The 26843-nt window shown below is 35.9% G+C and overlaps 2 protein-coding genes across 10 annotated transcripts in view; one reads left to right on the forward strand and one right to left on the reverse strand.

Moving 5' to 3' along the window:
* The window catches only part of LOC141439000 (facilitated trehalose transporter Tret1-like), a 37623-nt gene extending 21329 nt beyond the window's left edge, over window positions 1-16294 (forward strand). For all 7 annotated transcript variants that reach the window (XM_074103096.1, XM_074103095.1, XM_074103099.1 and 4 more), the window contains 6 exons: window positions 3870-4005; window positions 11184-11412; window positions 11788-11944; window positions 13027-13419; window positions 14220-14506; window positions 15859-16294. In XM_074103096.1, the coding sequence (XP_073959197.1) occupies window positions 3870-4005; window positions 11184-11412; window positions 11788-11944; window positions 13027-13419; window positions 14220-14506; window positions 15859-16165 (1509 nt within the window). In that variant the 3' untranslated portion in view covers window positions 16166-16294. The remainder of the gene's footprint in view (window positions 1-3869; window positions 4006-11183; window positions 11413-11787; window positions 11945-13026; window positions 13420-14219; window positions 14507-15858) is intronic.
* A 71-nt stretch (window positions 16295-16365) lies between these two features.
* LOC141439004 (uncharacterized) lies at window positions 16366-26771 on the reverse strand. Of its 3 annotated transcripts, none has more exons than XM_074103106.1 (4): window positions 26311-26770; window positions 25519-25559; window positions 24067-24199; window positions 16366-17334 (listed from the first exon to the last, which is right to left on the reverse strand). In XM_074103106.1, the coding sequence occupies exons 1-4, from the start codon at window positions 26333-26335 to the stop codon at window positions 17051-17053; spliced, it is 483 nt and encodes a 160-aa protein (XP_073959207.1). In that variant the 5' UTR covers window positions 26336-26770; the 3' UTR covers window positions 16366-17050. The 3 variants fall into 3 exon arrangements, with proteins under 3 accessions (XP_073959207.1, XP_073959206.1, XP_073959208.1); XM_074103105.1 differs by lacking the exon at window positions 16366-17334 and adding an exon at window positions 17349-18358 and having other exon boundaries at window positions 26311-26771; XM_074103107.1 differs by lacking the exon at window positions 16366-17334 and adding an exon at window positions 19169-20633 and having other exon boundaries at window positions 26311-26760.
* Window positions 26772-26843: the final 72 nt, after the last annotated feature.

Genomic DNA, 26843 nt, shown 5'->3' on the forward strand with positions numbered 1-26843 from the left:
CATTATGCTGAGCCAGTGTCCGATTCACAACCGCAATGACACATACTTTCCTACGTGTTGTCTATTTGTACTTAATACTATTTTGTGTCTTGTGTTGTGAATAAATGTATTTTTTTCTTCTTTCTTTCTTTAAAATTACTATGGAGACGTTATTTTCAATAATTGATATGCATCAAACATTAGGTTAAAAGATTTAATGACCTGCTACGTTGTTGTCACACAAGTTAAGTCACGTAGGCCCTTCGTTTTATGATAGAAAAGGCTGAAAAGTTTCTTCTTAGTGTTATTTACATACCAATGCTTTAACTACTAAACTAATTGCGATGCTGAACGTGTTTTACAATCGATATTTAATTGGCTCTAGCTTAGCTGATATTTACTTAATGTAAAACTCAGGTAGTTTGTTATTTTGAATTAAATTTCTGTCTAAATAGAGATACTTTTAATATATTTTTGTTGTCACGATTATCAGTTTTCGTTTCGACTGCTGCCCGTGAACCTTAAAGGTCTCTACCCACTACACTGTATCGTGTCATGACTGTAATAGGAACGTGTCATACATAAAACGCGACGGCGACGGTTGATTACGCAACGTGCTAGTGGGTATAGTCTCATACTTTCGATACAAAGAATATATTTTTGCCTGACACGTTGTTATTACGCTCATGTTATGATACGGTGTAATGAATAGAGTCCTTAAAACCAGATGACAATTAAATAACTTAATCACATTTTTTTTATACTAATTATTATTTATTTTTAAAGTTGTACAATTATGAGTTTACATTCATAAAAAAGAACTAACCTAAGATAGCTTAACTAACTGTAACAATGAAAATTATAAAAAGAATACCCCGTCTAAAAGATCTGCCTGTGGCAGGGTTCCCATGACGCTGGCCGCATTACCCCTTTAGACCGCAAGTGAGATCCGCTGGGATAAGTACGCGCCAGATCTTGGGTCCCCAGAAGCGTCGACCAACCGGGACGACAGGGCCTTTATAAAAAACTTCATGTCGGCTGACCAGGGTCCTAAGGTCTCAACAGCAAGCGCCGCAAACTCGTAATCCTTTAATAAGGAGGAGTACTTTCGACGCTTGAGTATTTGAGCCTGATCAGCCGCAGCGCCGGCTTGTGAGCTAGTTGCCAGGATGTGGGACAGAGCGAAAGTATCAACGCATGTCGCGTCCCACACCAGGGCCCTACCGAGCTTCCATGGCACCAGGGTGACCCCGTCTGGACGCTTGCCATCGTCCCTTGCCATGCCGGCTGGCTCTAAAGCCGAAGGTACTGAAGCAGTGGCAAGCGACCGACGTACTAAGTCATTGATGGTGCCATGACGGAACATACGGCCGGCGCTCCTTACACATGAAAGTCCATGTCGTCCCAGTTGCTCCAATTATTTACAAACATGTCACGGCGAAGGCTTGTTTGTGTTACCTTTATTAAATCATTAGTTTATGTATTTGTAACTTGAAATTAATGTCCGTAATTGGGTTGAGAAGTCCTTGATCTTAAATTTTTTAGACGAACCGGTCCCAAGTATACTCATCGCGTTGGTTTTATGAAAACGACCTCTAATGCCATGACGTTCTCTTGTTTGAAGCATTCAAATTGTGTGATTGATGTGTGTAATAAAAAAACCATTTTACTGTTGATGTGCCGTGTCTGTGATGAATAGAAAGTTTAGTTTTATCAGAGCTCTTGGGTTCACAAAAAACGTAGCATTGCGATGCACGGTTTCCGTGTTTTATAACCTACGTACAACCTTGACTAAAACTATACAAAAAGTTTAAGCGTAATATAACACCACGGACGGTTAGAACATGAGATATACAAACGACTGATTTTATAAATCGATTCATGATCATTGTATCGAGTCTGTAGATTAAGTATTTATTTCGAGATTAAATAACAAAATGATGGTCTTTAAAATCTATGAATAAAGTTAAGTTACAAAATGTTACCATTTAAATAGGCCCAATGTATTTTATAATACGATGTCAAAGCATGTTATTAAAAACAAACATTCACGTATATTTTTGTCAGTAAATATTTTTTACCAAAACTAGTTTGACATATTTACTTTAAAACATATAGACATTTTTCTACGAACTCGTCCCATTATTATAAATAACGTAACTCTACACATTAGTTTATAAATTGTACGCTCCAAAGCTTATGTATGATAATGTAAAGCAAAGTTCACATCTAAATATCGCACATTATGAGCGGAACCACAGATAGAATGAATAAGTATACTTATACTGGTCACTACATAACTAAGCGTGCCACGGATACCTTTATATTACAAGCTTTTATTTAACTTGCATTGTATGTAACTATATATATAATACGAGTATGTATGTATGTGGGTGTCAAATTTTGCAAGTTGAATTTGACCCACTTCCAGTGGTCGGATTGACTTGAAATTTGACATGCTTATGTAAAACTGGTGACAATGCAATAATCTGGCAGTGACATCCTGGTGGTCCAGGCAGGATCGTCTCTGCAGGACGGAACTCCTCAACGGTTTATGACATCGACTTGAAATTTGGTACGGTAATGTAGTATGACAATGCAAATACAGTCACAAAAAGTACAGTCAGCAAAAAAAGGTTATATTAAAAATGAAATTTTTAACAAAAAAACTTTTCTGCTGTACAACTTATTCCTAAACTTCCGTTCCGTTGCGTTAAATTTGAATACATTAAAAATTATACATTGCAAGTTAAATAAAAGCTTTTAAAAAAGTCAAAACCAGAGAGACGTTTGTCAGTGTACTTAAAATCAGCATGCGATTCTTACCACAGTAAAACTTATAGAAACTACTTATTATATTAATACGGTTCAACTTATGATTATAAGTGGTGTTTGTCTAAATTGTATCACGGTGGAGCTTAACGCTACTGACTTCATAAGACTGGCATAAGACGTTTTAAAATTAAACCGGAATATTTCAGAACATGATTGGATTAGATTAACTGAACAACCGTTTAAAAAACCTTATAATACCTATAGGTTATTTTAACTGTAGTTGACTATAATCAATATGTACATTTTGATGCGAAACTACAGTCATTTAGAATCAAAAAGAATTATAGAAAACCTTTACATGAATATTTAGTACCTACCTAATAGTACCCAACCATCTGTTAAAAAAAACCGAACTATCAAAGTATAGGTCATCCTATAAACAATTTAAGTACTTTTCTCACCCAGGACCACGCCAAGCATGTACCTAATGTCGCGGGTGAGCAAAGTAATTGTTCATTGATATTTATAAATAAGTAACTCCTGTCTGAATAAAGTATTGAAAAAAAACCATCATAATTTAAAAATACTTTTTAGGGTTCCGTACCCAAAGGGTGCCAACTGAACCCTATTACTGAGACTCCGCTGTCTGTCTGTCTGTCTGCCCGTCCGTCTTTCACAGGGCTCTTGAGTCGTTATAGCTAGACACAAGAAATTTTCACAGATTATGTATTAGTATAGCCGCTATAGCAACAAATACTAAAAACAGAATAAAATAAATATTTAAGGGGGGCTCCCATACAACTAACGTGTTTTTTTTGCCGTTTTTTGCTTGATATTAATAGCGGCAACAGGTAGACGCTTGAAATATTCACAGAATCTTTAGTTAATATAACTAATATTTAAATTATTATTATATAAATATTATATATATTTAAATATTATAAAATTAAAATAAAATAAATGTCTAAAGGGGGCTCCCATACAACAAACTTCATTTTTTTGCCAATGTCTAATGTTGTATACTTAGATAATGGTACGGAACCCTTCGTTCGCCCGACTCGCACTTGGCCGGTTTTTATATGAATATTATGAACAATTTAACCTATTTTTTTCAGGTGCTAGCATGCTTGGCGCTAGACCTGCTCCTGGTTGGTCTGGGCATGTCCATTAGCTTCGTGACAATGGTCCTGCCCGAGGTCCTGGACGCCAAGGATGGACTCTCCATCAACGAGAAACAGGCCTCGTGGTTTGGTAAGATATTGAAGTCAACTGCTATTAATACTCTACAACATAAATGAAGTAGGTTAGGTAGTGGACTTAGTAAAATTAAAATTTACGTTTGGTTAACGCATGATTGCATGAAATTGCGTTTGTCCAGTTGAAGATCATGATACGCATAAAAAAGAAGCTAAAACTTCTAGTATCAAATTAATCCTAGTTACACATTCTTATAAGTTATAAGTGTTTTAGTATTTTTGCAATAAGAATCCGTAGATATTTAAACTAAAATACAAAATAACTCCATTAATTATCAACAAAACCAACTGACTTGACACGGTAACCGGAAACGGAATAGAATTTATGCACAATTATATGCCTAGATGATGAAATTGAATGATAATTATGATATAGCCTCATATCCAACTTCAATAAATCAATTTTGAAAATATTTACATTTGGTATTTTTTATTATTTTTTAATATTACAAAATGTGATAAAATCACAATTAGTTGAAACAGCTATAAAAAGTCATTTGCTCATTATTAGCAAATAATATTATTGGTTTACTTTTGATTCAAATGTTTGTCGTGAGCATGCATGTACTCCGCCTCCTCTGCCTGCCCCCTTCCCTGCTTCCCTTTCTTGCTCGCTCGGCGGCCGGCGGCGCACTCAGTCACTCACGCGCTAAATGTAAATATTTTCAAAATTGCTTTCTTGGGGTTGGATAGAAGGCTATTAAAATATCATTTTAGGTATATTTTACAAATAATGATTTCACCGTATCATATCTGGAGGAGCCAAAACTTGGTATGTTTTGAAAATGATTTTTAATTTAATTAAAAAAAGTGACTGAAATATAATGATGTGATATATTTTTAGAATAGGCTTAGTAAGCCCTTTCATTAAGTTACCACACACGATAAGCTTCAGAACAAAAAAAAAATTTTTTTTTTCCTACAAAAAAAGAGATGACGTCAACTCCTCTCCTTTTTTGTTTTTTTTTTCGGGCTACAGGTCAAATTGATTAGTATGGCCTAAAGATCAATCGTTCCGATTTTCATGCCTTTAACACCATGTGTAGCTTTTTTTGGCGTCCCGCTAGCACTATTTCGATGTTATATCATTGTCAGTTTTGCGATACTGCAAGATAGGAAACATAACTACTTAGGTATCGTTTAGAAGTAGTGCTAAAATAGCTTAACTTGTTTTTATCCAAGTATTTTTATTTTTTGGTGTTGTTCATCTTCAGTAGGTAATAAACTTTTGCAAATGTTATCTTTATTATAGTCATTGAGTTTTTATCTGCATTATTTAGAATCTATTTGTGTATAAATTGAACGAATGACGTCTTATTTCAACAAAATCAAGGTTTTATTGCCACTTTCGATAGAGATCTTTTTATGATCACCTTATGTTATTTTGTGATTTATTTTATTTCATTGTACTGCACCGGTAATTTCTAAGGAAGAAAACCTATTTCAAATAAATTTGTTGATTCACTCACATACTTAGCATTGCAAATGAGATGTCCGCATAAAAACTATCTTTAGTGATACACGCGCATTTCATCGATCTCAAGGCTCTTGGTATTATTAGCAGGTTTGGAGTTCAATTGCTAACCGAAACACCGTTATGTTTTTTTGATAAAACAATGGAGATAAGTCTTCTAAATGCATAGGCGTGTCAGTTCGTCCTTATTTAATTATCTAGTTTAAAAAAACATAGAACCTTCACCTGAATGGTCGCATGGTGGTGGTGGTACAGTTGTTTAGTTGTTTTATTATAATATAAAACAATGAAATCATCTACATAGACACGCTTTGAGTGGTGATCAAATAAGATTTAAATGTATTTAATAGATAGGTAAATTAAGTTGTAGATAGAAAATATTCGAAAGACGGAACCCTCAATTCAGTTCCTTATATTTGTGTAACTTTTTGTTTCTCCTTGAAATTCTAACGTCCGGTTTAGACTTGAAACTAAGAAACCAGTTAGCGGTTGATTTTTTCTCATAAATTTAAAGTAGGCGTTGTATTTTAACGAAATTGTATTAGGTATGTGAGATAGGAGACTCGATTTTATTGCCTAGTCTGTTGACTTTTGGTAAGAACCAGTAACGGTATAATTTATTTATACACTAGCTGTTTCCCGCAACACCGTCCGCGTAGGATTCGTTTATCGCTATCCCGCGGCAACTATGAAATTTTCCGGGATAAAAACTATCCTATGTCCTCCCTGGGACTCAAACTATCTATATACCTACCGAATTCAATTTCTATTGGTTCAGCTGTTTGACGTGATAAGGTGACAAACAAACAGACTTGCAAACGTTCGCATTTGTAATATTAGTGGGATGATAGGATACTTAATAGCCGAGTAAGTAATAAATGGTCACGTGATTTATTGTCCCCCCTTGAGAAGCGACTCCTAGCGCCATCTAGTGAGCAAATATATTACTCCAACATCATGCAACGAGCCAGCGAAGTTTTCAACTCGGACGCATAATTAAATCCAACTTCCGACGTTTATTCTTCGGACTTCATTGTAGCCTCTCCCCACACCCTTATTCCTTTGTTCTAAAATAAATAAATATCATAGGCCGCACTGGGCTTGCGTGGGAACTCCAGCCTAAGCCCTCTCATGCTGAGAGGAGGCCTGTGCTCAGCAGTGGGACGTAAACAGACTGGGGATAATGATGATGAAATATCAAGGGACCTAATTGACCTAGTCCCAAACTAAGCATAGCTTGTAGTTACTATGGGTACTAGGCAACGGATATAAACATACTTATTTATATATATGTTATATAGATAAACTAGCCTTAACCCGTGGCTTCGCCCGTGCAATTTTTTGACATATACAACGACAACCGTGTACTTACACCACTGAATAAGTAATAGCACAAGAGTGCTTACACGATTCTTGTTACTATGGTAATGCAATAAATAAATGACTTAAAAGTTAGAGTTTGGCTTGAAAAAAGATTTCGGTAACAATTTGAAAGGACAACTTTCGCTCGTAAAAATCCATCTATTGATTGCAAACGAAGTTAATACGTGATCTTGAGAGCCGAGACGGTACGTCACCGTTCTTGGACAGCGCCCTCTATTCTCGTTTAAACTTGAAATATACTCAGCGGTAAAAAATCTGGCCCTCAAATGTATGCAGTGTTATTTAGGTAATATTGTATGTAGAGTGGGTAAAATTTTGTGCCGCTGAGTATATTATCCCACGGGAACGCATATTACCGGGATATCAAGTACCTATCTTGTGCGTCAATGCAGAATCTCATTGTCTATCAGTACGCCAAGTTTCATATAAATCCGTTCGACGTTATAGATAATTATTTAAATATACGTTTGAACCTACGGAATACAACTATGGGAAACGGCGAGCAACAGTAATATTGAAATACTACAAAGATTTCAGAATTAAAACGTTGAGGACAATGCTGAACATACCTTTTTACATAAGCAACAAGCTAATACACTTGGACTTGAATATCAGCACAATTAAGCAGAAAATTGTAAAATATAGCAAATCGTATCAGGCCAGATTATCAAATCACATAAATCAATTGACAACAAAACTGAAAGGCACAGAAAGCGTGCACTACAACAGACTGAAGAAGCACAGTGTCCCTGCTCTACCAAGCAGGTTCAATGACAGCACTTGAAGGGATGCTCAGTGGAGTATTTCTCAGTTGATGACAGAGACATGAAAAGACAAAGAAGTGGCTTATTGTGTTGAGTTCATACAGATCGCCACATTGCAGAAAGAAGAAACAAAAAAAAATACATATTTAACATCCAAGACTCAAGAGTAAACACTCGCATTATTCATTAATCATATAAAAATAGGCATCTGTCCCGATCGGGGATCGAACCCGGGATCTCGTGCTTCCTAGTCAGGTTCTCTACCCACCGGGCTATCTGGTCGTCGAAAAAAATGCGTTCGTAAAGAAATGCTTGCAACTAAAATCGATTTTTAAATCGACTAGACCACAATAACAATCCATAGATTAAGTTACACTAGTACGCATAGTGCCAACATGGGTGTCAGTTTACTTCCGGTAACGAAGCCTTGTCAGTGCCTTTCATGCTTCAACGGAAGTTCAACGGTATTCGGGTCAATCACATAGATAATATGAAACCTAAGACTATAAAAAGTCAAATGAAAAGTCGTTTCTGGGAAATTGCAGACGTTTTTATAATAAAATTCCAAACAATATTAAGAATTGAAACAGATACAAAATTCAGATCTATTTTCAAGAAGACATTAATATCTAAGGCGTATTATAAAGTTTATGATTATATCATGGACATTTGGAAATAATTCCGATCCGCATTAGCGATCCCTTCAAATAGCGAACCTACTGTGTTAAAAATAAAGTTATGTTAAATACTTGTGATGTACCTATAGATATCATTTAATAATATTGTAAATCTGTTTAAAAAATACACCTCGTTGAGTTTCTTGCCGGATTCTTCTCAACAGAGGTTTTTCCGAACCGGTGGTAGATTTTTTTTGACATTCATAAGTGCTTGTTTTAGCCTAAATTGAATAAAGATATTTTGACTTTGACTAAGAAAATTGCGTATATATGGCTAGGTTATTATACTTAGAACAGGGATTCCCAAACTATTTTGCAAGAGACCACTTTTCCAAAATGAACTGATACCTCAGACCCCCGTTGCAAATTACCTGCTTTAAAAATCCTATACTTATCTAGTTTTTTTTTCAAATTGATACAAAATTACCAATTTAAAAACACATAACTTATTCTTAAAAATTTCAAATAAAATATTAGTCACTCTTATAACTAAGTATTCTTGAAAATTTCAAATAAGAACTTGTATTAGATTTTTAGACCTCGTCGACCCCAAAATGAGTTTTCGATTAAGTATGTCGATCCGAGGGAAATTGATTTCGATCGATTTTCGATGTGGATTGGATATCGACCACTTCGAGAATCTCTATATACTCGTAGATATTTCTGCTGGTATGTATGCTGATATTTCTCAAAGTCTTTCACAAAACACTACCTTCTGATGCGTGTACCTAAGGTAAGATGCCTGCATGTAAACAGGATCCTTCAAATAAACGCCAAATCTAAGAGAACAATAGTAGCGTAGAAGGCGACACACCAACCAATAACGTAGTTTTTTTGGGGGTTGAGTCGCCTTAAGGGCCATGGACACTAGGGCCTTGCTTTTGTTTACTTGTTTTTACTTTTAAAATTTTCGGCAGTCGGGAAAAATCCATTATGGATAACTGGGAAAGGAGGTCCCAGACAATGCCGGACTCAATGCATTCTGCCTCTAGGCTCTGTATGGTGCTTGAGTCACTCTTTTTTTGTTAATCCCGACAGCTATACGTTATAGTACGTTGCAAAATTATTCGAACATTTATATAGTTCAAGAATAGAACTTAGTTTTAAAAATCAGGTTTAATCTTATATCACAATGGTTTAAGGTTGCCCCGAGCTTCCAGCACATTTATTGCATTCATTTAATTCTGCTCTGTATCATTACTAGTAAAGCTTTAGTTTTGTAATGTAAGACATTTAAGGATTTACTCTATAAATCATACACTGTAGAAACACGATTAGTAGTGCGTTGGATAGAAAAAATACCAAAGTCGTTTGTTAAAAGATAAAAAAAAAAAAAACTCTTAGTATGGCGTAAATACTGCACAGCAGGTCATGAGTTTTTGTATCATAAGAAAACTACCTAGATGTTTTCAATCGCGTAAATACGTTACATTTTTATAATAGGTATGTATTTTTTTTCTTCTATGTACGTAGAAAATGCCTAAAAAGCGCGCGATCTGACCCACGCTTCCCCCTATCCACCTTCCCCCATATGCACAATGTTTAGCGCTAGAAGCTCGGTGTCCCCTTAACATTTTGCGAACTCTTCAAGAGTTGGACTTGTAAATAAGAAGATAAGGGTCTTTGTCTGTAGCACTAACTGTCCGTGACCTGGATAGGTCAGTGGTTCGATAACCGCGCTAACTAAAATATAACGAGGAAATAAGGACTGAGGCCAGCCTGTTATATACATGTACAAGTTGCAAAATTTTATCTTGCTCGAAAAGCAGGCAAACGACGTGACGACATGAGTGAGAGGTGAGGAGCACTATCGTGGTACTTACCCGACTTTACCCCGCACTTCTTTGGAAAAGTATTGTTTATATTCTGGCTTCTTAAGAGTATCTACCTACAAGCCGCGGTCTAGCCGCTCAGGCTGTCGGAAGCAATCTGTTGCTCCGGCATGTATACTGCTGTCTATCGTCTTTTAAAATCAAATTCTAGAATCATACAATATAAAAATAATATCATTATATGTACATAATAAAGTCAATCTAGCCTGCCAGGTGTTCAGTTTTACCACCTGCCAGCGGTATACAGCCTAGTTCCTACAGTACCTACTCGTGTACCTACTTAATTTAAAAGTAATGCTCATATACATTTGAATCTTTATGCAGTCTTTTAAAACAAAAAGTAAAAAGTAAACAATAACATACGTACAGTTTATATCCCGCTCTATCATAAGTTTACTTGCTGTGTTACTTGTGTTTGGCTTACTTGCGGTCCACCTTTGTTGTTAAATTATAATGATGATGTGCTACGAAATGCTAGCCAAGGCAAGCATAACCGAGTGTAATAAAAAAGTCTTTATGACATAATTATACCCGAATTGGATATAACGAGCATATAAAGGTTTGAAATATTGACATACATTTATATAGCTGATTCCATGGGAATGAAACATTTTTTCTGGATTAAGTCAATTTACTAGTTAGGTATTGGCAGTGTGTTAATTGACAATAGCCAATAACAATTTACAAGTTATTGTTATCAAACTATCAGTTTGTGGTTTCACAAGTATAAATGTAACACCTGTTATATAAATCTTGAGCACAGTGAGGCCATGAAAGGTTGAATCACTTACAATGTGCAAATTGCTGTTAGTATCTAGAAATCAAAAATATCTAGATTTAGATAACATCGATAGAACCTTGCCTCGATCTACCACCTAGACTCTAGGTCAGGACAAGGCTCTTTGTCTAGGTCCTAGATCTAGAACCTAGCGACAGCCAAGGCCGATCCGCTGCAGAATTAGGTATATCACAATTCAGCTAATCCAACTGTCCCTTCTGATAAGCGTGTACCCAATACTCTAAGTAAATTTATATATTTTCAGGTGGCATGGCCTTTCTCTGTCAGCCACTCGGGAGTATATTCTCGGGCCCGCTCCTGGACTATTTCGGGCGGAAGAAGGCCTTGTTTCTGGTTAATATACCGCACCTAATCGCGTGGCTGCTGATGTACTACGCATGGAACGTGCCTTCCCTGTTCGTTGCCAATGCTCTGCTTGGCATCGGAACTGGAATAATGGAAGCCCCGTCAATTACATACGTCGGAGAAGTAAGGTGAGGAAATAAAGATTTGATTTTTAATTAGGCTGTTATTCTACTATAAGTAGAAAGTAAAAATCATTTTATTAAGTAGCGTATCTCATATTTGTTATAATTTTTTACTATTTTGTGAATTTCGAATGATAGGGAATAATACTGTGTTCTTTAAATTAAGTTAATTTATTTTGCGATATTACAGCTACGATACCTAATCACCTAACGATTGATTAAACAAAGAACTATAATATGAACTACATCTTTTTACTAGGGTCATCCGTTACCACGTGTTACGCCGTGTATGTATATGTCCATTGATTTGGACCTCCGCAAAATGAAACTTAAATCGATCTATTAAGAAATTCGTCTCAGGAAATAACCATCTGGTTCCAGTGACTCATCAGTGCGCGGGGTACTCACAACCCTTACCAACAGCTTCACGTCTGCTGGGATGTTCCTAGCCTATCTCTTGGGAACGGTGCTGCCGTGGCGGCAAGCAGCTTTGGTGTCGCTCTCAGTGCCGCTGGCTACCATGCTTGTCGTGTTGTTTGTAAGTGCCCCCTATACCATAAAAAAAGTATACCACCGTTGTTTTTTATGAAACTGTAAGACACCGTTCTAACTGGCCATCGCCCCGCAATGCTACAATGCGATTTCATCATACGATGAAACTAGTTCTAGTTGCATTGCATCGCATAATCACACAACTGTCAATTAAGACTTTAAAAAGATATTTAGTAGTAGGTATCAGTTTTACCGAATCCACGCATCATTCCGATCGCAATCTACTATAACCAAATTGGACGGCGCCTTCAGGACCTCAATGGAAACTTTTTTACTTGACCCATTAGAGTGGTTGCTCTCTGAAATGTATATTCTATGTCTGTCAGGATAATCCTACAAATTGTGAATTGAATTTAAAATTAGAAGCATTAATCTTAGCCCTCTAAGTTGGTCCCTCCCTTTGGTTAGGTCCCTCTGGTGTCCTGAGTGTCTGATATAGGCAATGCAATGGTGATCACTTGCGATAAAGTGACATACTTGCTTCTAAGTCTCCCTAGTCTCCTCAAAATAATATTTCAAAGTACCTACTCCAGAACGTTGGGATCTCATGTCAGCGCGGCCTTAAAAATCAACGATGGTGGCACTGGACGACGAGGATGGAGCAACAATACGTTACGATGGTGCGCTTGTGCGCGATTGTTTGCAGTCATTATCATTTTACAAAAGGTTCGCCTTTGTTGGACATGATATGGAGGACATGATCATTTCATCATCACAAAAGATTATGATTACTTAACAAATCCCTTAGCCTTGTCAGCTTGCCTCGACTTAGATTTACTAACGACAAAAAAAATAGTATTACCGCTTTACAAAATAATTGTACTGTGAGAGATAAATAATTCAGTCGACATAATTCAGATGCACTTCACATAGTTAAGAAATTAGAACAAATTAGCTTCTACAACTAGCAAACCTCGACTCACTGTCCGTGAAAAGAATACCTGACCATGTTCAAGTTGACCGGACACTTAAGTACCTACGTCCCATCTCAAAGCATCTAATTATATACCTATATACAAGTTGCACATTTAGCGGTAAAAATATTAAAATGATCAATTAAAATTCCAGGTCCCCGAGACTCCAATATGGCTTCTATCCAAGGGACGACAAAAAGATGCTCTTTTTTCCCTTTGCCGCCTCCGAGGGTGGTGCAAACCTGAAGACGTTAAAGAAGAATTCGATCAACTGCTCAAATACAACGAAGCTATCCATCAGTGCGTCATCTGTCTCAAAGAAGACCGATTATCTGGTCTTCCATGCGAACACATGAAGACTAACACGATAAGAAGAATTATCCTGAAGTACAAGCATGTATTCCTTGTTAAGGAAACCATGAGACCGTTCACACTTGTGATGGCGTATTTCTTGTTCTACTTGTTCAGTGGCCTCATGCCGATTAGGCCAAATATGGTGAACTTTTGCAAAGCCTTAGGAATGAAATATGAGACTAAAACGATAGTGGTAAGTGCAAATTAAATTATAAGCATTTCAACGTCAACATCTGCCAAACTTGAAGAGGATGTGATTTTTCTACTCTTTCATAAACGCTTCATTTATTTGTCTTTATCTGCCATTTTTCCCGTCTCTCTCACTCCATCTTGCGAGTCTTTTCCTCACAAAGTTTTTTTTTTACTAAAACAGATTTGTAACGCTTTATAGGGGGAAAAGGGGAGGAGTTTTGAATAAGGGAATTACTGACTTTAAACGGGAAGGGTCACTATTACTGGTCTAATGTCAAATGTAAAGTGACCTAACGGAGCTTTCACGAGTTAGATAATAGTTATTTGTGTCACAAGGGAGCAAAATGGTGTATTTACGGCGAGGGCGTACATTGAATCCAGAATGTAGCGAAGGATTCTAAAGTAGAATCCTGAGCGTAATGAGGGATTCAAGTGTTAACGCCCAAGATGAAAATATTTTTGCTCCCGAGTGGCTCATACAACTTTTCACACCGAGCATTAAGAAACTTGAAAAAAACAAATTCTAAATATTATTAAAGAACAACCAGCATAGAAAATGGCGGTTTACAATTATCAACTTCAAAAAATTGCATTTGCAATAAAATACTTAGAAAAGCCTTGAACAGAAAAGTTGCACTTTGCTCCCTCTCGTCAGGGAGGAAAAGTTACTTTTCTGAAGGAGAGGTGTGAAAAATAAATACCACCATATTCCAGAGCTATCTACTTTGGCGTGCTGTAATTTTAGCTAATCAGTAATTTGTATTGTGTAATTAACTGTGTATCCTCTTTTCTTGCTTCCAGGTTCTAGTCGGTGCAGTATTCATCGTGATGAATCTGCTCTCAGCCGTTATAGTTAAATTAATAGGCAAACGCAAGCTAGTCATAGGCTCCCTCTCCGCCACAGCGTTCTGTAGTCTCTTCATCAGCATATACGCCGGCACCAGCCTACCACAAAGCGTGTTCTCGTACGAGAAACATACATTCCCTGAGGGAACAGACACGCTGCCAATAGTTTTATTCATGATGCTAGTCTGCTTCACGAGCTTGGGTATACCGTGGGTGGTATTGTCAGAGGTGTTTCCGTTCAGGTAAATATTAAACTGTACTTAATTGGTCTAGTTTTCAGCTAAATCCGCACTTTGAAACAAAAGTATGCAACCAGAAATTACCAATGAGAAATATATGTTGCATATTTAAGATCAGAAAACTAAAGCTTATTTGTTTTTAGTCATGTATTTGTCGCTCACCGCTCAGCTTTTCAAAAAAGTTTTACGGCAAAGTCTTTTTAGGGTTCTGTAGCCAAACTGGCAAAAACGGAACTTTTATAGTTACGCCATGTCTGTCGGACCGTCCGTCCGTCTGCGGCTTACACTGAAAAAAAAAGGATACTTAGCTGAACTATTTAGGCCTTAGGCTACTTGACGTTTAGCCAAAATTTACTAATTAGGAACCAAAATTATGCTAATATTGCTAAACTGATTTTGTAACACATCGCCTAACTTTTAGCTACTAGTAGGCCTTTATAGTTTTGTAGTCACTCAAGTTATGTTACAAGCAACAATTTTTTTTTGTTACTGTTAGCAAATCTTTTTTTTTTTTCAGTGTAGCTTAGAGGCTATAAGTGCAAGAAAGCTGTAGTTTTGCATGGAGATATGTACCTACAATAATTGCAATTCAAAGTCAAAGTCAAAATATATCTATTCAATTTAGGCTATAACAAGCACATATGAAGGTCAAAAAATCTACCACAATGGAGAATGGATGAAAATTTTAGAAACGCCTGAAACTTTTTTTATCGATAGGAATAACCTTCCTAATTAAAAGAAAAAAATATCAGATTTTTAAATAGCGTCGATTAATTTTAAAAAATGATAGAGTTTTCTTTACCACCAAATTACAATTGTCCGGTTGGTTACGGGTTGTTCCGTAGCTCAGAACAAAAAATTAAAAATGTGTCTTTGACTCGTTTATTTTGACAGGTGACACTCTTTACCGGTCCGGATAATACCAACATGGAAATATCGACCCTGTTTTTGATGTACACGTCCATAGAAACTCACATTACTGACTATGATGTCACCTGGCAAAATGAACGAGTCAAAGACACATTAAATATTTTTTTTAAGTTTTTGTTCTGGGCAAGTTCTGGGCTATTGTACAACCCGTAACGTAGCCCGTAACCGACCGGACTATCGTAATTTGTAGGTAAAGAAAACTCTTTCATTTTTTTTAAATTAATTGATGCTACTTAAAAATCTGATATTTTTTTCTGTTAATTAGAAAGGTTATTTTCATCCATTCCCCATTATGCCGACAAGGTGGTAAAATACTATCCTGGGTGTGCCGACACGCTCTTGGACGGTTTTTTGAGATCATACGGCTGCTTACTAAACTATATTTTTGATTAAACTCTACAATTTAGATTGTTTTATCTTTTCAGGAGTCGAGGAATGGCAACGGGTCTGGCTGCAGCGTGCAGTTACGTCATGTTATTTATCGCTACCAAAACGAACTACAACATCGAAGCAGCGTTCCACCTCAGCGGAGCCTTTGCATTGTACGCCATATGTGGCTTCGTTGGCTCTGCGTATTTATATTTCTTCCTGCCAGAAACAGAGAGCAAGACTTTAGTGGAGATCGAAGCTTTTTACAAGGGAAATCAGAAAATTTTCGCGGATGACTTCTTCATTAACGCGTTTAGAAAGAAATCAAGTAACGACGCCGGTACTCCAATGCTAGTCAGTTGAAAAGTACAAATATTAATGGAAATTCCGAATTATGTGTATAAATAAATAATAAGAAGCGGAGGCTTAAAATGTAAATAGCGTCAATAATATTATGTGACGAATTATAGTTACTTTAAAAGTAATAATTAACTTAATGTTTGATTTGTACCTACATATATTACAATAAGACATACTTTAAATAATATTTTGGACTAGATTTTAAAGATAAAAAAAGTTTTCTTGTTTGAGAAGCCAATGGTGTCATTATTAGGTTATCTTTAATTTAGGTCTTGATTTAGTCTCTGCTAATCCCCAGATGCATGAGAAAAATTAGTGACCTGACATTTTGGTCTCATTGGGCGCCTAAAACGTTTGAGAGCAAGATAGAAACCTAGAGGAATCAAGAATCCGAGACAGGTTATTCAGAAATTTCTGAATATTTCCTTTTAAAATTAAATGTAGAGCAATGCTGTTAAGTATATCGATTATTTTAGATTCTACAACTGCTGGATCCACTGCTGCCCAATATAATATTTTAATACTAACCTGTTTCCCGCGACTCTGTCTGCGTAAAATTCGTTTATCGGTATGCCGCAAGAACTATACAATTTTCCGGAAAAAAACTATCCTATATCCTTACCCGGGATAATCTATCTGTGTACCGAATTTCATCTAAATTGGTTCAGCGGTTTAAGCGTGATGAGGTTTCAAACAAATAGACTTTCGCATTTATAAATAATATTAATGGGATAACAATATGCGGTGTTCTGGTATATCGAAATAATTTATTAAAATAAATGGTTCAATCAAGCAGTCATATTTATTTGACTTTTGGTAATTCGAACCAAACAACTGGTTGTATATTTAAAAAAACAAAACAAGATAGTGGATGTAGTTTCAAATTTATTAATTGCCTTTTAATATTCTATAAAAGTCACGGGTTTCACCCTTAGCGGTCGTCAGCCATTGTTTTTTTGGGCCACAACAACCGGAGGAAATATATTTGTATCTGGTGATCATTGATACTTTTTTTTTAATTAGTTTTTCCTCGTCATCTGGATGTGGATCGCCTTTAGAGGTTACATCTTCAGCGGATCCAGACGTAGTTGTAATTTCGGTAGTTTTAGTAGTAGCTATTTCTGTAGTTCCAGCAGTGGTAGGAGTACAGCCATCAACTGTCTTCTGGAAACCTAAGTAGACACATCCAAGTTTTAAGCAATTCTGATTATTTATATAAGTCTTTCTAATTACACTATATGCAAACGCAAGTAACCTGCTCGATTGAATATTTATAAAAAAAATAGTTTTTGTTCCAATTATGCTTAAGTAGGTACCTTAATATATTTTGTAAATGAAGACAGATATGGCAATACTTGTAGTTACGTATATGCACGAGAAATTAAAATCTTATGAAACAATAGGAATCGTCAAAGGCCAAAACCGGTATATAAGGTACACGCAAAAATTTCACGATTCGTTTTTGGCACTTTAATTTTCAAAAAAAATCCCAAGTTTCTCCCTTAGCTGTCGTAGACTAAGTTGCAATTTCATTCACTTTTTGTAGAACACCCTAGTACAGTACTTGAATATAACACCTCTATTTTATACGTGATAGAGAGATAAGAGTGATGAAGTAATAGTAGTTAGTAATGGTAATATTTAAGTAGTTGTAACAGTGGTAGGCACAATTGAAATTCGTCGTCTGGAAACCGATGCAATGAAATAAAACGTTAATACAGTAATCCAATCTCTAGTCAACCTACAGCTAAAAACTTCAATTCATATTCATATTTAGATTGTTCTAAATGTAAAATATCTACTTATATAGGTACGGTTATTCTTTTCTGCTCTGAATTTTGGGAACAAAAACAAAATATTGATACATTTATTTTATTTATTAGTGACTCTTTAATATTCTAAAAAAGTCCCGAGTTTCGCCCTTCGCGGTAGTCGACCATTTTTTTGGACCACAATGTGGCTCGCAAATGGCCCGAGTGTTACGACTTGTTAAAAATTCTCTTTTGTTTGTGACGATCCATCCAAGATGTTCTTCATCAGTATCCTCCTCTGTGTGTGGAGTGTCCGAAGTAGTTGTACTAGTAGTAGTAGTTTGTGGACTGTCTGTAGAAGTTCTACTAGTAGTACCTATAGTTGTTGTTGTAGTCTCAGGAGTAGTAGGATTATCGTTACAATCGTCTCCCGTGGTCTGGAAACCTAGATGGAAATATATGTAACTTATTTACTTATTTAATATACTTATAACAAAAATGAAATTGCCACTGCATTAGAAATAAACTCACCTTTTGGCTCACGTGGGTGGGTACATTATGTCTACTATTTTTTTTTTTTCAAATTTCGTAGTGTAAATAATTCTCGCAGTGCGTAGTGTCTTTAGTAGGTTGCATAGATATCTACTAAATTATAGTACCTACTAAATTAGAAGAAGAAAATGAACGTAAACGAAAAAGCGATTTATGCACCTTATTAAATGTAAGTACACTAACCTACTTAATGCCAGTGTAAAACTGACTGGAAAAAATCACATTTCATTTTGTTTTTTTTTATAATATTTTTGTTTGACTTGCTCAGTGAAATAGCTAGGTGAAAACCTATACATATTTTCTTTCTCGTAACGACATCTGCCCAATCATGACGCAAAAGTAAACAACCGCAATGAAGCACATAAAGTAAAGCGTCAAATAGTTCAAGCAAATTTCAACAGATGTCACTGCGAATTACGAAACCTCAATGATCAAGGATAGGTCTTTCGTGGAATTATTAGACTTTTTAGGGTTCCGGAGCCAAAATGCCAAAAACGGAACCCTTATAGTTTCGTCAAGTCCGTCCGTCCGTATGTCACAGGCATTTTATTCGAAAACTACAAGATGTATGTAAATCAATGAAATTTGGAGTAAAGATGTCTTGTCAAAGCCGCTATTTAGTTTTGTAGTTAAATTACAAAAATAAATATTTATTGGGGGGGGGGGGGCACTTCATACACGCAGCAGAAATTGAAAAAAAAAATTAACTCGCATCAACGTGTGGCACATAGTTCGGCAGCTCTTTTGAAAAGATAGTAAGGTTTCTCAAAAACTTATTTGATTAAGTGAAGATTTCCGGAAATAATCGCTCCCAAAGTAGCAAAAATTGTGTTCCCCCTCCCCTCTATCTTGTAAACAGTTTGTCCAAAAAATATGCAAAAAAATATGGAAAGGTACTTAATAAATACTTTCAACGAAAATTGGTTTCAACATGATCGGATATACCGTTTTAGAGTTATTGCCGGAAAACTGCGCTTCTCAACAAAAGGACGTAAGTGCCGTGAAGATACGCTCTTTTTCTGGTAATAGATTTTAAGACTGTAATAAGTGTTTTAATTGTGTTATAACGCACATAATATTACTTGATTTTTTCATAATGGCTACGGAATCCTATCTTGGTCGTGCCCGACACGCTCTTGGCCGATTTTTTGATACTATTAATGATGTTTAATCTGACATTGACCTAATTATTGTTTTTTTTTTTAATAAAGGGCATTCAACGTACGTTAAGATAGCTATTTACGTAATTACAGTAAGTGGTTCATACCTATTTCTATGGATTTTTTTACTTAGTAAGTAGGTATGTTATCTAATCACATTTTGATAGGTTATTTTATACTTACGAGTGTAGAGGTAGGGGCGAAGATCAAAACGAACACAGATACATATTTAAAAGTTTCATTATTTTCTAAGATTTCACATCTCAAAAGGATAAAAACCTTAAAAGATCTGTTTATTCTTTGTACGTCTGTCTGTTTGTCTGTCAATAACGGGTGGAGGTATCAAGTAGAAATTTTACTTTTTTTACGTTAATGATGATTATTTCTTGCAACCGTAAAAGAAACATGGTAATTTTTTTAAGTGTATCTTTATTCTAAAACTCAAATATAATAGAATTAAGATATTTGGCAGGAAGTAACAGCCCACACAATACAAAAGTACCTACCTGCATAAAAGAAAAAAGTCAGAAAATTACAAATTTTGCTTTTTAGTAATACTTTGAAGCGCAATACTATTTTTGCTGGAGTTCAATGCGCTAATCATATCACACGGAGCCATTTTTTTATTAGAAAATTCTTACGTGTTACAATAAATGTTTTGTTATTCCGAGATTTCAGAGTTTAAAAATAGCCAAATGTGGCGAAATGCAAAAGAGATTCTAAGAAACTTGTAGGAATACCTACCTATAAGTATAATACATACATAAACGACTAGGTTCGTATTTCAAGACTAAGTATTTTGTGAATTCATAACAGGAAGTAATTAAACTGCGAAATTGTTACCTACCTATCAAACTTTTTGCATGTTCCTTAATTAGAACCTACATTCTAAGTCAAATCAGGTTTTGGAGTAAAACTACAGTCAAAATAAAGTTAACTTTATTAGATTAATTTGTCTTCAACAAACCCCTGGCTGACCTGCGCCGGGGCACTGGTTTATTGTAAACTCTGAAAGTATGGAAAAAAATTACTACATTTCATACCTTAGCATTAGACAGATTTACAAGCATGCTGGCACAGGTTTTAGCTCCAATAGGTAAGCTGCCCACGGCTTTGGCATCGTTATATATGATTCCCTAACCCGTAAAAAATCAGAACCTGTATGAAAAAATCTGGTTTCTAAGTCGAAGGATTTATAATATTATCTAGAGTTGGAGCAGCATAAAATGGCGGCAAATAAAAAAAATAAGATTTGCAACGAACTTCAGAGATAAAAAATATCAGAAAAAAAGAGCGCAAACATTCGTAAACCATACAAAATGAAATGAAAAAAAAAGCATATACATTTTATTCTTAAAAGCGGCCAAGTGCGAGTAGGACTCGCCCATGAAGGGTTCCGTAGCAGCAAGTAACATAATATAAAAGTTTCCTTTACTTTACGATTTATGACGTAATAAAAAAACTACTTATTAGATCTCGTTCAAACTAATTTTCGGTGGAAGTTTGCATAGTAATCTACATCATATATTTTTTTTTAGTTTTATCATTCTCTTATTTTAGAAGTTACAGGGGGGGGGGCACACATTGTACCACTTTGGAAGCGTCTCTCAGTTTAGAAAAAAATGATATTAGAAACCTCAATATTATTTTTGAAGACCTATCCATAGATACCCCACACGTATGGGTTTGATGAAAAAAAAAAATTTGAGTTTCAGTTCTAAGTATGGGGAACCCGCAATGTTTTTTTTTCTATTTTTGTGTGAAAATCTTAATGCGGTTCACAGAATACATCTACTAACCAAGTTTCAACAGTATAGTTCTTACAGTTTCGGAAAAAAGTGGCTGTGACATACGGACAGACAGGCAGACAGACAGACATAAAGAATCCATAAGGGTTCCGTTTTTTGCCATTTGGCTACGGAACCCTAAAAACATAGATTCTCATTCATTCAGAATGATTTAACCTGTAGTCAATCTGACTCAAGAAAATCAGACCGCAAAAAATGGTGTCCTACGAAAACTATTCAAAGATGAAACCTTTTTGAAGCCTTAATAACACTAGGTACTAGCATGCTCATGTCATGACAAACTCATCTAATAATAGCATGGAACGTATTTAACATTGTTCAGGCGTTATCTAAATCCTTATTTTAATCGTATAGTTTTACTCCACTCACATTGTAAATTTACATAGTATTCGTCACTGTCTTCATTGCCTGAATCTGGGTAATCTTTTGTCTTGAAAGACATACAAGATTTGTTAGTCTAGCAACATCCATGTTTAATATACACGGCTTATAAATATCTGTCTGCCGAAATGTCTTTTGGTTAGGTACCTACAATGTTGCGTATCAAATACTTACTGGTAATACTACTAAAACTACTACTACTAAAACTATAAGTACTACTTTGGCGACGGCACCAATCATGGACATGTTAAGCACAGCAATACCTAGAAATGGACAAAAAGAATTCAATGCTTTATAGCTCATTCGTGAACTTTACTAATTATATGATCATCAGTTATCTAAATATTTAGCGTTATTAGTATAATAAAAGTTAGGATCCATTTCTTAAAACTTAGGCTTAATGGAAATAAAATCCATTATTGGTTCTTGTCCATGATTGGTGCCATCGCCCTAATTAATACGTTCTTAATAAACCACGAAACTATTTTTTTTAATGCATTGTCAATACTAGTATTTTTAAAAATGTGTGATAGTTTTTTGTTGTATTGTGCTGTACGTTATTCGTATTGTTTAGGTATGTAGGTACATCAGCCAAATAAGTGGTCTATCAATTTTTAAATAAGTTCCTATCAAATGTATATTTCGCTAAAGTCGAACTTTCAAGTTGACAGACACGTCTATTGGCATTATTGTTTTATGACATGCAAACGATTATCAACTTTAGGGTGGTAGACCACATAATTGGCTGATGGTACACTGCGTAGGTATATGAAGGGAACTTAAGCAATATAATATTTTTTTGACAAGATACGACATTTGTGCTGCATATTTAAATTGCCATTTGCACTGTCATTATAATATACTTAAGTATTAGGCCCTCCCGAAAACATAATTGGTAGATATAATTATTATCTTCGTCTAGATAACTAGGTGCTTCAATACTTGTAACGGCGAAGGCAAATTGGCGAAAGAATATTGAATTTTGAGTGAAATGGTCTTAAAATAACGTACGTTACTTGTTGTTTCTTTAAAAAAATATGGCTCTGTCCATTGGATGACAATTTTGCCAGTGTCTAGTAGTATTTGCCGTTGTACGGTAAAAAAAAATATAGAAAACGAAATATGAGAGGATTCGTATATGAGAGGTAATGGTGGATGAACGATGACAGCGCGAATGCGTACGTTACTTAAAAGTAGCGTACAATCAATTATAATTATTCAAAGCTAAGTCTAAATGATAGTTTTAACCATACATAAAAAAGAAACCTACGAAATCTGAATCAAAATCGACTAATCCATTCGTCCATCCAATTCACTGGGCTAAGAATATACGAGTGAAATAAATCGTTTATGTACGCATCTTTAATCGAATATTAGTTTAATATTTTCAAAGATTAGATCTCATCATATTTTGACAACAAGGAAGTTTTTGATCGGCTAAAGCCCATTCCGCTTAGGGTTGCCATACGTCAGGATTTGTCCTGACTTGTCAGGAATTTCGACCCATTTTTTAGGATTGCGGCCGAACTTGGCAAGTGTCAGGATTTTAAGAAATGATAAATGTAAATATGTAATAAGTATTCAACAAAAGCAATACATTTCTTTCAAAACAATTTAAAATAGGGTCTTAATTTTCTTTTTACTTTAAAACTCAAGAGCGTCGAGCTACGCCAAATCTCTCTTACAAAGATTGCTCAGGACTTTTAGGGAGATATCAAGAAATGTTATCAGGACATTTCATTTTTCTATATGGCAACCCTGATTCCGCCTCGATAGGCAAGTGTGATTGTTGTCAAACGCAAGTCTATTTCTGCTTAAAAAAAGGGTCAAAGTTCAAGGTTATATATAAGGAGCGGAATTTCTCATAGCAAAAATCAAACATCAAAGGGATTGAACATAAGTTATCGCGTCAACATCACATATTATGACATTTATGTCGCTTGAGTTTTTCTTAGTCATTCCCGTGTTATTAAAATGGTTATTCCTAAAAGAAAAACGATTGACAAATGGATTAAAAAACATCCCTTATTTACAATGAAGATTCTTCAACGATATACTGCTCTAAATGTAAAGTTAATTTAACGCTATATTTTAATTGTAACTAACTTAAAAAGCGCTATTTTAAAAGTACCTACTATTTCCTGTTTTATTAATTACTGAAATATTTATCGATAGTCGATCAAACTTATGTTCAATTCCTTTGACGTTTGATTTTTGCTATGTGAAATTCCGCTCCTTGGTTATATACTTACGCTTTTGATAATCGCAGTTGTATTCATACATGTCGCAGACGTCGAGGAAGGAGCGCCTGTTGCAGCTGTCTGAGCCGCAGATTGGCAAGTTGTCGTGCTCACACGTCGCCGCCAAGTGGCAATAATCCACCGGCTATGTGGCAGAAAGAGGAAACAAGTAACTACAGTTATTTAAGACCTAAAAGGCTTAGGCAGGCATAGGTTTAAAGAATTCTAGTATCGCGAGAAACAATGTGTTTCGCTTTATGCGATAGAGCATTAAATTTTCTACAAGTAGCTAGAAGTAAAACCGAAACAGTCCCAACATTAACGAAGATACAAACTGTTGGCAATTCTCGCCCTGAGAACTGCCGGTGGGTTGATTTTGATTAGATGTGCGTGCGCACCCTGCGTCGCTTATACTTAGACCAAACCGCTGGCCTCGCGGGTTCGATGTGCAGGCCGCGCCTTGGTCGTCGATGATGATGCCGATGTGAAGGCAGACCCTCTCCCGAGCCCCTGGGATCGGTCTGGACAGCTGCCGCCTCCTGTAGCTAGCTGCCGCCGGTGTCTTGTGAAGGGTTGAGGTTATGACGATGAAATCAAACTGCGATTACGTTCACCACTATATTTTTGCGTTACTGATACCGTACAACTGTTTATATCTATAAATATTATTGAGATGACCTGGGATTACTGAAATGACACGATTTGACACTGAGAGCGGCTCTGACCCCGAGACCGTTACGGACGTGCAACGTCTCTCAGTGATTTTGAATGACTGCCGGTCGAATGACTGACCGGTCCATTGACATACATAGGCTGTCAAAAACAATAAAATTTATTTAAGGGTCCATCACACATTCCCGTAAAGTGACTTCTACACGACCCGACCTACGATGTTACGTTTTGCGTAAACACAAACATACAATGTGGTACATAAAATATGCTTAGTTTAAGAGATAACAGTGAAACTAACCTAGCCAACAAGAAGTTGGAAAACCCCCGACTTTGTCACTTCAAAGTTCAATATCTCAAAAACGGCTGAACCGATTTTGATAAAGCGTGTCTAAGAACCATCGTTAGGAAACCTGCTTTCAAATAAAAAAACCGCATTCGAATCGGTCTACCCGTTTTAGAGCTATGGTGCCACAGACAGACACACATAGCGGTCAAAGTTATAACACCCCTCTTTTGCGTCGGGGCCTCGGGGGTTAAAAAGACTGAGGTGACTCGTCACTGCCTTAATAGTTGACATTTTTAATTTTGTCATTAGCAGTAGATAGGTGACATCAGGGTGTCATCTATTGGGCATTAGCGTGTCGAGCAATCGGACGATTACCTTATAGTAATATGGTACAAACATATCCTGTGTAAAACCCTGTTTAACTGAAATCTGATATTTTTAGCTTGTCCTGATGGTCGTTTTTGTTATTTTGACTGCGAAAAGCCTAAATAAATATGCTTACTTACATGTATTAGATGGGGCAACGCTAAGCAACAAAAAGCCAACACTGAAAAAGGAATGCCAAATCAAATAAACAAACTTTAAAAAAAAAACAACACCCAAAAAATCCCTGGTAGCTCAGTTATTTAACCTACGACTTTTAAACCAAATATTTATTCGTGGACTAGATTCATAGCTCTGAGCTTTTCGAAATTTGATGAGATGATGGGAGATGATATGACATGCTTAAATATTGATTGCGTGGAAATATCGAGCATACAGCTATCAACATACTACACCTAAATCCGTTGTTTTACGTGGAAGAGTGACACGAACACTCACAAACTCTCGCATACCTATACAACAGTTAGGTGGCTACATCTTCGACCTCATCAGCAATTACTATCAGGTAAGATCGTCATTGAAAGAAGGTCCAATGACTTGAGTTCGGCATGGATCAATAAATATTTCAATTTGAATTTTGAATTTGGAATAGAGTTGAGAGTTTTGTTTACATTAAGACCTATCTATTTAGTTGTTTACCTCCCGCATAAAAAAGTAGAACTTAAAATGAAGGTGTCACTTTCTTTGTAACAAGCATATTCTTCAAGTAAAATGCACAAATATGGCAACAATTTTGTACGAAAATATTATGTTCCTCTGTCGTCCATTATCTACTCTTTTGTATGAGTATAATGCAACGAGCCCCGCGCGTTTAAAAATGATCTGCTACGGATTTAAACAATGGTTAACCTACACGTGCTATTGTGTCCTATCCTCGCTAACACTAGGCCTCGGTGCCGATTGTCATTACTTACGTAACATTACTATTGCCCGTGGCATTATTTTCGATGGCACTTTAGTGGAACGGCACAGTTTTCAAAGCCATGCTCCTTACAATCGACCAGTAGTAAAAATATTAATCTTATCGATGTTTTGTAACCGCTTTTTATCCGATCGATATACGGTTAAGTTACTATAGTTGATTTTTCCTGGCTGTGCCCGTATTGCTTAGTCAAAATAAAATAAAATACCGGCCAAGTGCGAGTCGGGTTCGTGTAGCCTACAATTTTGTAAGTAAGTCATGTAAAATAGATATATCAGTAATCATGTCAAAATATACGCTATAAACGGTCATATGTATTAAAATCCAAAAATCCAATGTTAGCAAAATGCATGCGATATATCTTATATTGATTGCGTGGATCTTCCCGTAGCTCTTAATTTTACTTTATTTTTTGTTTATACAGACCGCAAAACTGACATACAGACAGGCAGTGTAGTGACATCCTTTTTTTTTATACGCCTGGATGGCAAACGAGCAAGTGGGTCTCCAGATGGTAAGAGATCA

Source organism: Choristoneura fumiferana, chromosome 20 (genome assembly GCF_025370935.1).
Source record: "Choristoneura fumiferana chromosome 20, NRCan_CFum_1, whole genome shotgun sequence".
In the NCBI taxonomy this organism is placed as follows: domain Eukaryota; kingdom Metazoa; phylum Arthropoda; class Insecta; order Lepidoptera; family Tortricidae; genus Choristoneura; species Choristoneura fumiferana.

Excerpts from the sequence above, each read along its gene's own strand:
- LOC141439004 (XM_074103105.1), bottom strand. The coding sequence starts at position 26,335 with ATGCCACGGGCAATAGTAATGTTAC. Across the intron at positions 24,200-25,518 it reads CGTTGCCCCATCTAATACAT|CCGGTGGATTATTGCCACTT; the intron begins GTAAGTAAGCAT and ends TCTGCCACATAG. Across the intron at positions 18,359-24,066 it reads CAACTGCGATTATCAAAAGC|GTTTCCAGACCACGGGAGAC; the intron begins GTAAGTATATAA and ends ATTTCCATCTAG.